This window comes from Acartia tonsa, chromosome 6 (assembly GCF_053477335.1).
Source record: "Acartia tonsa isolate MP-2025a chromosome 6, ASM5347733v1, whole genome shotgun sequence".
In the NCBI taxonomy this organism is placed as follows: Eukaryota; Metazoa; Arthropoda; class Copepoda; order Calanoida; family Acartiidae; genus Acartia; species Acartia tonsa.
In genome coordinates, this window is record NC_137265.1 from 40,344,363 (window position 1) to 40,359,809 (window position 15,447).

Sequence of the window (15,447 nt, forward strand, 5' to 3'; positions counted from 1 at the left end):
AAGTAAACGTTCGTCGACACGATTCATATATCCTGGCGTGAACATAGAACCGGCGCCGAACTGTGGTGTGCCAAACGGTGACACAAATGGCGATGCTGTCGAGGCACCCGCCGTCGTCGCTGGTGGCTTCACAGGTTCAAGCTTAACCTCAGCCAATTTTTTCATCAATGCAGACAAAGTGTTTATAATTGAATCAGGCAAGGGAAAATATGGCCCTTTAATAACTTTCACAATCTTCAAACATCGATCATATAGTTCAGCCTGATGGTTAGGCAAATTATCACCAACTACATCAACAACACTTTGAATGTCACTAAGCTCTTCTATAGCATCAAGAGCATCTTTCAAGGCACTATAGTCTTTTTGCACAGTAACTATATCAGAATAAATGTCACTAAACTCATCAAGCTCTTGGATTCTCAAACCAAGCTTGCTAAAACCGCCCATGATGCTGTCGAACGTTTCGAACTTGTCGTGGACAAGGATTGACTCCTTAGTGAGATGTCTAACATCAAGTTCTGAAGTATCACTGACCAACTTCATCACTCTACTTAGCTCACTGGTTAGGGCATCAACGGCTGGACGCAGCCGCTTACTCAATTGATCACCTTTATTCTTTTTAGGACCCATAATTGTCACTAAAGTTAACTGTACTGATTACGACTATAATAATGTGTGTTAAGGTATCACAACCAACACATTCCCAAAACTTCACAGATTATCTTAGCTGCATCTGTTCTGTCTTGTTTTCATTGTTTCGGAACGCAATGCCTAGCCGTTCTCGAAATCTTATCTCCAAGCCCTCCGAATGACCAACATAGTGAAGTTTACGAATGTGTATTTATTACCATGAAAACAGTAAGTCTAAAACAAAAATATAAGAATTAAATACATAAAATTAATGGTTATTATTTTTGTAACATCGAGGTTGCGTGATTTCAATTTAATAAAAAATATGAATTTTCCAAAAAACTTTAAATTGGCACGAATCATATTAAATAGCATCAGAAATTGATAATTTTAGAATAAAATGATCAATAATATAAAAGTAAATATTCGTATATCAAAACTTAGCAGTTAAATGGTCTATTTATTGAAAAATTAATGATTTAAATTTCTTCATAAAATTGTACCATTCTACGCTTATTTTCAAGAATTAAAAGATAAATTCTTACCACATATGATGTCAAACTAAGCAGGAAGGCTTATTTGAGATATTCCACACATCAGAGCGCATGTATATTCAAGCAATACATTATTTTCATTCACGTAGCTCCTCACGTGGGACTAATCAAAGGAAAAGTGCGCGTCTCTTTTGTTCGTTTACAAGCCACGCGCCGCGCGGAGATAATTAGGAATGCCGCGTACACACTCATTCTCTGGGGAATTCTGGTGTAAGGAAACAGGGATTAATGGGTTCGAACTTGCCAGGGAATACAAGAAATACATACCGAAACAAGTGCTTTGCAAACTATTACACGGGTCTGGCACTACGTTGTTATCAACCATACCCTGAGGTAGTTTTATGCATTAAATTGTCCTTGTTTTTTATGTAATATTTTCTCAATAGTTCATTATTTGAAACTCAGGACTATAAAGAGTTTCATTAACAAAACAAAGATATTTAAAATTGAGAAAAAATACAAGGTTTCAGTACCTTTTACTTGGAAAGAATTATTTTACAGTCCATTTTTCAGTAAAAAAGTACTTTGTTTATTTTGAAACTATAAATTTAGTACAGAAACTAAATCTTTAGGGTCAGGCTACTTACCCCAATGTACAAGTTTACATTGAAATAATGCTGCTCTGGTGAATTACATAATATGTTTGAAATGAATAGGGCGATTCAAACCTGCTTATGTAAACGTACACACAGGGGCGTCCAAGCTTTTTATTTTGGGGGGGGTAAAAATTTTTTAAGGGGGGGGTAATTCGTTTTTTGGGGGGGTAAAATGGCGCGCGAAGCGCGCCGCAAACTTTTTTTACCCCCCCCAAAATTTTTACCTCGGGGGTAAAATTTGCTTGGGGGTGGTAATTACCCCCCCTGAAATCTGTTGGCAGGGGTAAATTTAGTTTACCCCCCCCCAAAATTTACCCCCGGGGTAAAATTTTTGGGGGGGGTAATTAAAATTTTATTAAATATATAGTATTAAAAATGCGCGCGAAGCGCGCAAAAATTTTTTTTCATTAGAGATTTTTTTATTTTGGGGGGGGGTATTTACCCCCCCAAAATTGTTTGGGGGGGGGTAAATACCCTCTCCTAAATGGTTGGGGGTGCCTACGGCACCCCCAGGGTAGGGGTAAATTTTAAATGGGGGGGGGGGGGGGTAAAATGAAAAAAATTTTGGGGTTGACTACGGCACCCCCAAAATCGTTTTGGGGGGGGGGGTAATTGCCCCATTACCCCCCCCCCTTGGACGCCTATGCGTACACACCATTTCCAAAAATCCAATTTTATTTTTCAACGTTTAATTATATTATCCAAGAATGTTTTTTCTCTCAATACCTTTAAAAATAGCAACGTGTAACCTGTTCATATATGTAACAATTTCACTAAAATTTGGACAAGGATGACAAAATTGAAGTACAGATACCTTTAGGGGACGTAAAACATAAGAAAACATCAATTTTCATGTGGGTAAAAACATGTATGTCATACAATATATGTAAGATCCCCCCCCCCCTCTACCCAATAACAAATAACCACGCGTGTTTTAAAAATATTGTATATTGATTTTGTTAACTTTTTCACAGGTATTTTCATTGAAAATTAAATTTAGCACATGACTTAAGTAGTACGGACGGAAAAACAGAAATACTTATAAAATAAATACGCTTCCAGAAAAAAAGAAAATGTTTTTTTCCACATTTCCCTTGCTGCCATTGCCTTCTCTGTGGTAAAAATGTTATTGTCAAGGAATATTAGTTTTAATTGTTAACAGGAATAGGCAAAGCATTCATATTTTAGTAGCAAAACTACTTTATAACTAAGGAATGTGCGTCTGTTAACAGTGATCTAAAGGGATAAGACAATGACCGATAAATTTTTGTACATTACCAGTTATGATAAACAAAATTACCCTTCTGTAGATTACAATTAGTAGTTGAAACGTTTGACTTATGAAACCTACAAATTTAAATTTAATAAAAGTCCCCAATGTTGTTAAGCATACGATTAGGAAAACGTTATCATACAACTTCGGTGACTAGTGTAATAAATAGCATAATGCCCAGTCCCTCACTGGTCTATCATAGTGAATCATCATTGGGTGTATTCAGGGATCATAAGGTATGAACAATGAATGATAAATTAATATAGAACCCCAGGGACGATAAACAAAATTACCCTTCTATGATTATAATTATTGATTAATAAGTTCTTACTCCCTGATAAAGATACCTTTGTGATTTTATATAATTTTTTTCCTTAACTTTTAAACTTTGAAAAAAATGTTTGCTTACATTATTTGCAAAATTTCAAAAATATTAGCACGTTCTCCGGACATTAATGTTCTTGTTTACTAATATTTTTAACAATATTCTTTCCTTTAAAGTTCTATATAACTTAGAAACGTAGATTGCTAATGTTAGGTCATCATTCATTGCTGATTTTTCGCATTTAATCAAAAGTCATGACAACTGATCTATAGTATAAATGTATATACAGACAAACTCCCTTCATTTTTCAAAGACCTCTTTCTTCTGCTTCTAAATAATTTTCTGCTACATAGCTGTGTTAATATAAGCGATACCATTGGTTGATTTTCAATGACCCACTAGGAAGGTTGCACAAGACGATTGCGATGGGGAGATACAGTTATTTAACCCTTTCTCCCTCTAGTGTTTTACTCTAATGTCATGGCTTCTTAAATGGGGTATTCCTATCCAGTTTTTTGTTTAGGAATGAATATTTAAAAAAAACATTTTTAAAAAATATTCATTCCTAAACAAAAAACTGAATAGGAATATCATTCTCATTTAAACAAAAACTCATTTTTATGCTAAAATGTGGTTTAATTTTGGTTTTTAATTTTCATTTTTTTCCCAGGGGTAGGCATTTTTTCCCCCGAGGTAATTATGCTTTCTTTTAGTAATTAATAAAAATTCTAAAATCTTCCCAAAAAAAATTTAAAATCTTCAAAAAAAAAATTCAAAAATCTTCTAAAAAATTTTTTCTCAGATTTTCATATAAATATGACTATATAGACATGGAAACTTAAGTCGTGCGAGGCTTGTGGTGCAGAACTACCTCGGGGATAAAAATGATACCAGGGAAAAAAATAAATACTTCAGGGAAAAAAATGACTACCTCGGGGAAAAAATGACTACCGTAAGGAGAAAAATGACTACCTCGGGGAGAAAAAAAGAATATTTACATCCACTATTTCAGGGGTCGTTTATGTGAGAATGTTAATTCATTTTGCTGTGATCCAAAACTTTAAAGCGGTACAAAAAAATTGAGAAGAACAAAAAAATCATAGAATGGACAAAGTGAATTTTAGAACAGAGATTCAGTTGTCATATCAAAGAAAAGAGAGAGAAAATGACAAAACTTAAAAAGAAATCACAAAACCTTTTAAAATAAGGTTTATGTCTTTCGAACTAACAGACAGACGGACAAAATGAGCATATGTTACATGAATCTTCATTGAGTATTTCAGCTGTGCATCTTCAATAGCAGCCGAGAAAATCATATTTCCCCCAAAGCGTTACGGACTGACAGATGTACAAACAGCCTAAGTGAATTATAGAGTTACTTAAAAGATTACCTGGTACTATGAATAGGGCGGCCATTGTGAGTCCAGGATATTTCAGCTCCAGGAATGGAGCTCCTTAAAACATTGGGTACTATTTCAAAAGTTTATCTCGTCTGTATGCAGGGCTCTTTAGGGATAACACAATAAACAAGAATGACAACTACCATAAAAGCGAAGCTCTGAAATGGAAGGACAAACGAACATTAACACTTGTAGATTGTCAGAACTGAATTAGCAGAATATTAATGCATCAGTACAAACAATATTTTAAGGAAATTTGTTGCAAAACTGCATAAATAGATGATACTGTTTAAGGACATACTTACATTTTTAGGACTTGTTTATAGAGATGCTTTGCTTATAACATTGTACCTTGTTGTAATAGGAATCAGTTTTCAAAAAATCAGAAGAATCGGATAATTTTAACATACAAAAATTTATTGTCAAAAAAGTTAAAAATCAACATGTTTAAAATGGACGTACGGACATTCTGGTATTGTTTATAGAGTTGCTACGCTTTCTTAATTGTACCTAACTACTATAGGAATCATCATGCAAAGTTTGGAATCGATAGGACAATTCTAACCTGTTTAAATTAACGAAAAGAGCTAACTCTCTGTGAGGGACGTACGGACGGACGGACGGACCGACCCTAATTATAGAAAAGCTTTGCTTTTTAAAATAAATTAATGTATATCCTAAAAGTTGGCAAATAAAATTCCCCTTTCTGTAAATTAATATAATAGATCGAAAAGTTTATACATTGATATTTGAAACCAACCAACAAAGATTAAATGAAGTCCCTAAAGTTAAGAAAGCCAACGAATACGAGATTGTGTTTGTAAATTAGTGTCCATATTAAAACTATTTGACAATTTGCCTAGTATCTACGTTGACATTCAAGCATTCAGCACAACTATTAGAAACCTATATCTACTATGAAATGATGTTTATCAATAGACTAGTTTGAAAAAACTATGTAATCTGACATATACTTACACTAGGATACTCTAATAGTTTTGACTCTAATGTCACTCTAAAAGCATATACTCTAAAACGATATGCTGAAAAATTGAGTCAATCAGTGAGGGAAGAGGATACTTATAAATATAGAAATGCTACGCATATGAAACTAAAAACAACTAGAAATTAACCTGCAACGTAAAATAGCTGAGGAACCTTTATTGACCTAAATAGAATAATTTTTTTCACGTATACTGACATATTATGTTTAAGAAACAAGCGGCTGCGCACTTAACACCTATAAGAGGAAAATTCGAGAGAAAAAAAATCTTATATGATCCCAAGAAATTTGAGCAGATTCCCTATACCGGAGAACTCAATCGATTCATTGGTTACCGAGATCCTAAAGGACAAACACAAAGTCCGATTCTCCAAACATCCTATTACTTAAATAAAAAAAATATGGTATGAATGTTTGGACCTCCCCTGTGGTATAATCTGTGCTATTAATACCTCTGGGAGTCATGTATCATTTAATTATACAATAACAAGGATCACAACAAACATAAGCAGCGAAGCACAATGTATCATGGATAGAAAAATATTTGATATGTTTTATAATTGTAGCATTACTGACAGACCAACGGACCAAGTAAATTATACATTGAATGCTTCTTCGTATAGGGAAACTTCACACACAAAAAATCAGCTGTTTTATTAAATAACATTCAAAATAATCACATTTCCCCCATAGCATTACGGATTGACGGACGGAGGAACGGACAGGTAAATTAAAATCTAGAGAAGCTTTGCTACTAAAAAAACTATATTATAAATAAATAAAAAACTAGACCTGTATGCTAGAAGGTCCCTCAATTATGTAAGAAAAACCTAACAAAAAAATATAATATTTTTATTAAAATTTATGCATTTTCTTCTGTCTGTTTGCAGCAAAATTTATAGAATCAGAGGCTTGCAGAAGGGGAAGGGGGCATCTACCCCCCTAGAAAAAATAAAGGGGGGTGAATATAACGCCTAGGGGTAATTCACCCTTTACAGGGGTCTAAGGGGGAGGATGAGAAAAAATGGCCAATACATTTCAGCTTTGACATTTATCTTTTTTTTCACAACTGTAAATCTGTCTGAATAAATAACTATGTTTTTTGTTTAAGGGATCAAAATGTTCGGGTGTGATTTGCGCTTCCCTCCCCCCTTCTACCTATCTCTCGGTAAAACCCTGTGTATGTTACTCTATAGAATAATCATACATGCATTACATACAAGCTAAAGCATGTAAAGCATTTTTTATAATTGCTCTTTTTATTCTTATACTTCCAGATTTGCAAGAAGTAGTTACATTTCTATGTTATTTTTTTGAGTGTGTTACGAACCGATAAACAGACATGTACTTGTTATAAAGTAGATTTACTGCTAAAACTGATTACCTTTATGAAAAATAAAAAGACAAACAAAACATAGTTTAAACATTTATAATCGTGTAGAGCCTGAAATATTATTAGTAATTTAGATTATGGGGCTTAAACCTTGCGGAATGCTTTCATAACTTATCTAACTATCTTCTTAACCTAGCATAACCCAAAGTAAACTGTACATAGAGGTGCTATATCTTTAGAATGTAAAGATATTTCAAAAAAACCTCAAAATAAATGTAAGGAAATTAATGTGTTTTGTACGTGATTCCATTTATTTAAAAGAATAATCCCATTTATATACTTAGTTAAGGCTCATAAATTCTTCTTATTAAATGCAAAAAAGGTTTTAAGATATGTTTATTTTGAAAAAAAATCTTGAATATTTATGTAGATATATTTTAACAAAATAGGTAAAAAATTATATTGATTTCAGGTTTAGATTTCGTTATTTATTCATAATGATATTTACTAGTCTACTAGCATCTAGTTTTCCAATTAGTAGGAAGAGGCTATAAAAATGAACTTCTTTAAATTTGAGTTCAGTAGTTATCTATAATACAAAGTAGCTTGATGTCTGTCCGTCTGACCGTCTGACCGTCTGTCCGTCTGTCCGTCTGTCTGTCCGTCTGAAGCTTAAGATCTCAGTAACCGCTGAACCGATTGGGCTCTACTCTTCAGGGATTATACCTACTGGTCCTGTGATGGTTTTAAGCTATTTTCCTGGGGGGTGGGACACCCCAAACCCCCCCAAAAACTAAAAAAAACCACCCCCCCCAAAAATTTTTTTTACATTTTTTGTAAAATCTTAGTAACTGCTGAACAAATTGGGCTCTACTCTTCTGGGAATATACCTACTGGTCCTCTGGTGGTTTTAGGCTATTTTCTAGGAGGGTGGGACACCCCACCCCCCTAAAAATAAAAAAAATCCCTATTTCCAAATTTTTTATTTTTTTTTATTTTTGTAAACAAAAACCAGTAATTGGGTTGGGGGAACCCCACTGCACCATGGGGCGAAGCCCCCATGAACCCCCCCCCCCAAAAAAAAAAAAAAAAAAAAAATTTCACCAAAAATTTTTTTTTTTGGCTTTTTGTAACTTTTAAAAATGACATCTTTAAAAAGTTGTTGCAATTATAGGTATTAAATATAATTTACAGAGGAGAGTTTTCAATTTTTGTGTATATGTGGTCAATCAGTGGGACTAACAGAGCTTGCGCCACATGCAGGGTACTCGCTTATGCTCACCCCGTACGAGATATACGGTGAACAACCTGGGTTTAATTTTTATGAATTGAAATTTTTGTGCATACGGCACACAACCTGGGTTTAATTTTACCAAAGAGTAATTCGGCAAAGAATAACTTTTTTGAAAATATAACTATAAAATTATTCTGGAGGGTTGACTTTCCATTACCTCATGGGGTGAAGCCCCTAGAGGCTAGGGGCGAAGCCACTAGTTAGATATAAAGCTTCACACAAAGTTCCTTACTACTCGTTATAAAAGGGTAAATCTTAAATTTTTTTAAACATTTTATTTTAATTTCAAAAAGCTATTGTACAAAAATATATTTGGTGCATACACCCTATAGTCGAATATACAAATCTTTTCTTAAATACCCACTTTTTAAAAGCGAAGCTTTTCTATAATTAGGGTCGGTCCGTCCTTTAGCAACTCTATAATCATCACCAAAATGTCCGTTTGTCCATTTTAAACATGACGATTTTTTTACTTTTTTTAACAACAAATTTTTATGTGATCTAATCATCCGATTGTTCTGATTTTTGGTATATTGATTCCTGGGACAACAAAGTATAATGTAATCAGCGAAGCAACTCTATAATCAGGTCCTAAAAAGGTAGGTATGTCCATAAATATTATCCTGAATCAAGCAGTTTTTCAACAAATTTACTTACAATTTTGCTTTGACTCTTATACATTTATATTATGATTATTCAGTTCTGACAATATACAAGTGTTAATGTCCGTTTGTCCTACCGTTTCAGTGCTTCGCTTTTATGGATGTTGCCATCCTTGTTATTTCTAACTTTATAATAAAAACTAACAAAATCTTGCATATTTTAACAATGTAATCACAATGATGTTAAAATTTGACTAATATGTGTTATTTGTGTTTTGTTACATATAGATGCGGGGATATTAAATTGAGACGATAAAAACAAGGTCTATAATGACAGTGATAATAATTTCGGACTTCATGTACAAAAATAGATTTTTTAGTACTTGAATTTTACACCAGACTGTCATGTTCTCTAATAAATGAAACACGCAGCGGCTAATATTACGATTCCCCTTCTTCCACTTTCCCTCCATCTGGATGAACGAACTTACCAATAAATGACAGGGGAAATAGGAACATAAATTTACATCAATTATTCTTCCCTGTCATAATATCTATGTATATTCTACAAGTATATGTAGAAAAAGATTGTATTTGAGTAAAACTTGTTTTGTGACGTAACTAAAGCAAAGTGGGTAAGAAGGATAGAAATAAATCAAGTGGGTTGGGGGGAAATTTGACTTTGAATTTTTGGTTAGAATCATGGTTCCATGTCTCTGATTTAGCATCTTATTGTTGTTAGAAATAACATCACCTTTAAATTATTGCCTTTTCTTATTGAATCTTATCACTAGTAACAGTGCAACTAGCTTCTATGAGAAACTTAAACTTTTGAGAGAGAAAATAGCAAATATCATGGACAGCTTTGCGCAGATATTAAAAAGAAAATTTTAAGATTCAATCCATTTTTGTTAGCCCAAGGGACCAAAGACCCAGGTATTTATTGGAGATTTTTATTCTGATATTCACGGAAAATAGTATGTAATATGGTGCTATACATGACTATGGCTGAGAACTGGTTTTAATCCAGTGTAAATAATAATTTGTATTTAATTATAAATGGCGTTCCGCGGATATAAATTGTACAATTATAAGATTAAAAACAGTTTTTTCAGCCCTGAGATGTTGAAGGCACAGGCTATAAAAACTGGTTTTAATCTTATGATTGTACATTTTTATATTCGTAGAAAGCTGGATATAATACGATGCTAGACATAGTTTTTTCATAAGGATGAGAACCGGTTCCTATCCATCGGATTCAAATGAATATGAGAAAAAGTTTTCCTTTTTAAGCATTTCATCATTCCTGATCCAATGCTGCAGACAAAGAATGAATGCAGTAACAAATAGTGATGGCCGAACTAATGTGAAACAATTTGATAAGTAATCTTACCCTTCATTTATTTTAGAGGTATGGTTTTATTTGTCATGATTTATAGTAGTGAAGCTACTCTATAAGTCTGTCCTCCTTTCAGTTATGTTAGTTTTTTTGTTTTTAATTTTTATTACTGACATTCAACATATAAACATGTTTTTTTTTAAATAAGATGTGCATAATTAGGAAAATGAGGATGATATACAAATTTTAATTCTAACGTTGAATGGCATGTTAAGGACACAAGATATTTCTAAATGTGCTTTTTTGTTTATGTAAATATTTAAAACTGTAATGTAAAGCTTAGAAATCTTATACTAATAGTATAAAACCTACAATGTACAGTAATAAAACTTATGTTATTATTAAAAAGAAATATGTTTAGTTACTTTTATACGATATGTACATGCTACGACTATAATACAACAGTCTTGATTTGTTTCTTTCCCAACTTTTAAAATAAAATTTGTTGCTGTCATAAATGCCCTATCAAACCCAATTGCAACAAAATCAAGTATAAATTAAATATTTACATGTACATGATAAAACCAGAACTGTCCTAAACGACCCACAAAATTTGAAGCAGCGTACTTAATTCACATATTTACATATATATGTGATAAATAAACATGGGTTGGGGGGACAACATCAATTGAAAAACTGCATTACAGCTGATTTAGCCGGGTTCACAGATCCTTGTAGATAAGGGGTCAGGTAGTATTTATTTATTATTTATCTAAAAGGACAATTTTGTCAATAATTAGCGAAAACAAGATTTTTCAATTTTGGGTTAAAAAACAATCTTTATACATACCTAAATCTGATTGATACCTCTTAGAACAGTTGATAATCACGTATGGCAAGACATTTAGAGTAGGAGCCAAGGCACGAACATCCCGAATATTACAGATAACCAACCCTTTGAATGCACGACCTTTGTATGGAAGTTCTAACTGTGCTGTGCATGGTAATAAGTTGGAACAGGGGCCTCTTTTTGGCCAAGGAATGCCTTCCCCCCCCTGATATCCATGACATTGAAGTCATGCATCTGACATCGCAGCAGTATGTACAGCTTTATGGCGGATTGGGCCGAGATTCGAACCCATAACCTTTACAACGGCGAGCAGCTGCGCTAAGTTTAGTAGCTACAGCCGCAGTTTAGGTTTACTCACTTGGCGATTTAACAAGAACAATATTTTACTAAAGCAGCAATAACAAATATTTTCTACAATGACGTCAGTGTTCTTTAATTTTCTATGACTGGGATACATACAATATTGATACAAATAGTTGAAATTGATTTAATGCCTACTCTTAGTATCATCACTGAAATAACTAAATGCAATATTAATTATGGATAGAACCAAAAAAAAGAATTTTTTGCGTCGCATAATTCGTTTTGTAGAAAAAGAATAATAAATGCTTAAATTAATAAAAAAAAATATTTAAGTTAACGGTGAACAATTGGAAAACATGACCTTCTTGAAATAAACGAACATACTGACGGACAGACATGTCATAGAAGTACAGTAGCCTAGCTACGAAAAATATGACATGCATATAGTTATACTGATAGTATATAAATCAATTATTACAATGCTAATAAATTGATAAATCTCAGAACTCCCAATATAGAATTTTTCACGCTACTCTAATAGCATTTAAAAGGATCTTAAAAGGAACACACTATTCTAGAATTCTTTAAAAATAATTGATTATTTTATTAATAGGTTTAATTTTGTTGGAAGGAGTTAAACTAAACCCCCCCCCCCAAAAAAAAAAAAGCACAAAGATGTTTAAAAATCCTTATACTAAAGTAACAGGATGTCTGTTTGTCTGTGTTTGTGTGTCTGTGTGTTTGTGTGTTTTTACCGAAGGATCTCGCTAACCGCTGAACCGATCGAGTTCTCCTTAACAGGGTAGCTTCCTATAGGTCCCGGGAAGGTTTATAGCTATTTTTAGGGAGGGTACCACCACCCTCCCAAGAGAAATCGCCCCTAGAAAAAAATTAATCCCCCCCCCCCAAAAAAAAATATAAAAATTCTGCCCACTAAATTTTTTCTTTCTTTTTCTTTTAAAATCTAAAATAATAAATTAGGTTATCCTATTCGACTCTACTCTCCTCAAGTGCCCCTAGAGACCTCTAGGGACGTAGCCGCTAGTTAATAGATATAATGACGAAAATATTGAAACTTTAATATCAAATTCATTTTGTATCACTTTTTCCAACGAAAATCATGGATATATTATTACTTGGATCTTACACCAGATTTTCATGTTCTCTAATAAAGTAAAATTGTAGCGGGCTAAATAACGATCTCCACCATACCACACCTTACACCATTCCTTCCCCATCTACTTGACTAAAAAATGACAGGGAAAATAGCAACTTTTACAGACGGTAATTTTTCCCCTGTCATAATATCCACGTATATATTCTACATCCATTATGAAATGCACTTTTCTTCATCCCAGCATTTTTATGACCTTGACATAAGATCATAAATTATATTTATTAACAGAAGAAGATAAAAGTTATCATAGCACCAACTTAAGTATTTTTAAGTACAGTATTTGTCATTTAATAACATTTCTCGTATTCATTCAAATCCGGTGGATAGGAACCGGTTCTTATCCATACGAAAAAACTATGTCTAGCATCGTATTATATCCACTTTTCTACGAATATAAAAATGTACAATCATAAGATTAAAATCAGTTTTTGTAACCCGTGCCTTCGGCACCTCGAGGCTAAAATAACAATTCATTCAATAACATTTATTTAACTTTCAAGCAAATGATATCTATTCCTGTCAGATTTTAGGTTTATCCTAAGAGAGGCTATTTTTACTTGATTTTCTGGACTATTGGGAGGAGGATTTTTTAGTGCCTATAAAAAATTACTTCATACTGGCCTGCCATTGGTTAATTAAAATGTATACTGGCCTGTCATTGGTAAATTAGTCTATGTATTGACCAATCATTTGTTAAAGTATATTGGAAAAATATATATGCTTAAGTAATCCCTAATAAGTACTAAAAATAAGGTATTGAATACAATAACTTTTATTGATAGATAAAACATCTTTATATCTAACTTTGGAAAAAAATATTAACATCATTAAAACCTATATTTTAGCAGTTCAACTTACTAAAATAGATTTTTTCCTATAAATGATAGCTTTTGCATGCAAGTTTTAGGCATTTCAAGTGCATTATCCCTCCATGGTAAGTGTCAGTCCAGGGCCTTGTCGTTCTGACGGTTCGGGAAAAAACGGCCAAAACAATTATAGCTGGAAATTCAACGGACATTATTGGCAGGACATTACTTTTTTTAAAATTCTTTGTAATTATAAAGGATGTTGGTTGTTTAATTACGTTCCTATTAAATAGTAGCTTTTGATATAATAAGTGTAGGATTGAGAGAGTAACAGGGAGGGAGGGGACATTGAACTGTAAATTGTACTGGTCCTAAAAGTTTTATAACCACGATTTTAATTTGTTGTTTAAAAACTTTGGGGAATTTTCTTAAATCATGATTTAGTAGTACAATTTATCAGTGTTTAAACTTTTCCACTCTTAATCAAATCTACAAAAAGTAAATTTATAATAAGATTTAAGGTTATACACCAACTAATCGTCTATTGTCTTATCCCTCCTTATCCGTGGAAAGTAAATAATAACTATGTGCTGACGTGTTATAAAACATCACATTAATCTTTTTACTACATAGAACATTTAGAGTTTAGAAAGTTAATTAACACAAAATTCAATCAAAAACATTCCTTCAACTGTCATGGGAACGTAAACAAACTTGAGAAAAATTGTTAGCCCAGGGAGAGAGGTGATGGACTTTAAATTCAAAGTTTTATAAACATTTTGTTGACTTCATAAGGTATGTTTTTGTTTATTGTAATTGGGGCTGTGCATCAATTTATCACCTACCAGTGGCTACGCCCCCTCCCAGGACCCATGAGAAGATACATTGTAAAGGAGAACCATTTCGGTTCAGGTGTTACCGAGATTTTTCGTTATAAACAGACAAACTCAATAAATTTTGGTACTTTTTTATAAAGGATTGTCTTATCCCTTTAAGTCCCTGGATTTGTGTAAAGCCCTAAAAGTAACAAAAATCATAAAAAAAAAACCTAAAAAGTATGGAAGAAAGAAAAAAAGTATTCTTTATTATATGATTACATTTTCTATGACCCTTTATCCTGCAATTATCTTTTTTTTGTTTGTCTAAGGAATGACAGCGAAGCCTTGTCACTAGAATGTACACAAATTAGAGATGACATCAAAGCAATAGACAAAGAATGTACACAAGCTTGTACAGTATAAGGTCAAAAAAAATCACAAAAATACAGCTTTTATATAAATTCAAGCCGCTGAGCTCCTAGCATCTAAAATCTCTATATTCGAGGGAGAATGGAAGAAAGTAAGAAATAGCCTGAAACCAAACTTAGATATAAAAAGTAACTTATAACCACACAGAGACCTTTAAGATGCTTTCTTAAAATGGAGAATTAAGTAGTTCAGTAGATATCGAAATCTTAAGCTACAGACAAAAAAGATATTGCTTCTTTATATAGTAGGATATAATTAATAAAAATCTCTTTGTTTTTCCATTTGAGAGAAACAGCGTACAATGCCTCCAAAGCAATGACGTCATACAATAAAATGACCAATAAGAGGCCAGTATATAATTTACAATTGATCAATTACAATGTATACTGGCCTATCATTGGTCATTTTATTGTATGACGTCATTTTTTAGCGGCACTTTATGCTGTTTTCATTTAAGAAAGTAAACCTTTTTTTAAAATTGTTAAGGGCGAGAAAAACATGTACAAAATGTGTAGTGACCAAAATCTGACCCAGAATTATCCAACCATCGTCCAAGGACCTCAATCTCTCCTCTCCCTTTATTTTAGTTCAACTCTTTTCCTGTTTTCTCCCTGGGATCTAAAGGGATAACACAATGACCGATAAATTGATGTACATCCCCAAGGATAATACACAAAATTACCTCTTCTGTAGATTAGAATTAGTGGTTTGAACA

General features: G+C 32.9%; 1 protein-coding gene across 3 annotated transcripts in view; it reads right to left on the reverse strand.

Annotated features, from left to right (window-relative positions):
- LOC145322660 (peroxidasin homolog) overlaps positions 1 to 7,227 on the reverse strand; it is an 82,117-nt gene extending 74,890 nt beyond the window's left edge. For all 3 annotated transcript variants that reach the window (XM_080164842.1, XM_080164840.1, XM_080164841.1), the window contains exons 1-4: positions 7,166 to 7,227; positions 6,574 to 6,611; positions 5,912 to 5,946; positions 4,770 to 4,832 (exon numbers count right to left, since the gene is read on the reverse strand). In XM_080164842.1, the coding sequence (XP_080020968.1) occupies positions 4,770 to 4,832; positions 5,912 to 5,946; positions 6,574 to 6,611; positions 7,166 to 7,208 (179 nt within the window). In that variant the 5' untranslated portion in view covers positions 7,209 to 7,227. The remainder of the gene's footprint in view (positions 1 to 4,769; positions 4,833 to 5,911; positions 5,947 to 6,573; positions 6,612 to 7,165) is intronic.
- Between the last annotated feature and the right edge of the window lie 8,220 nt (positions 7,228 to 15,447).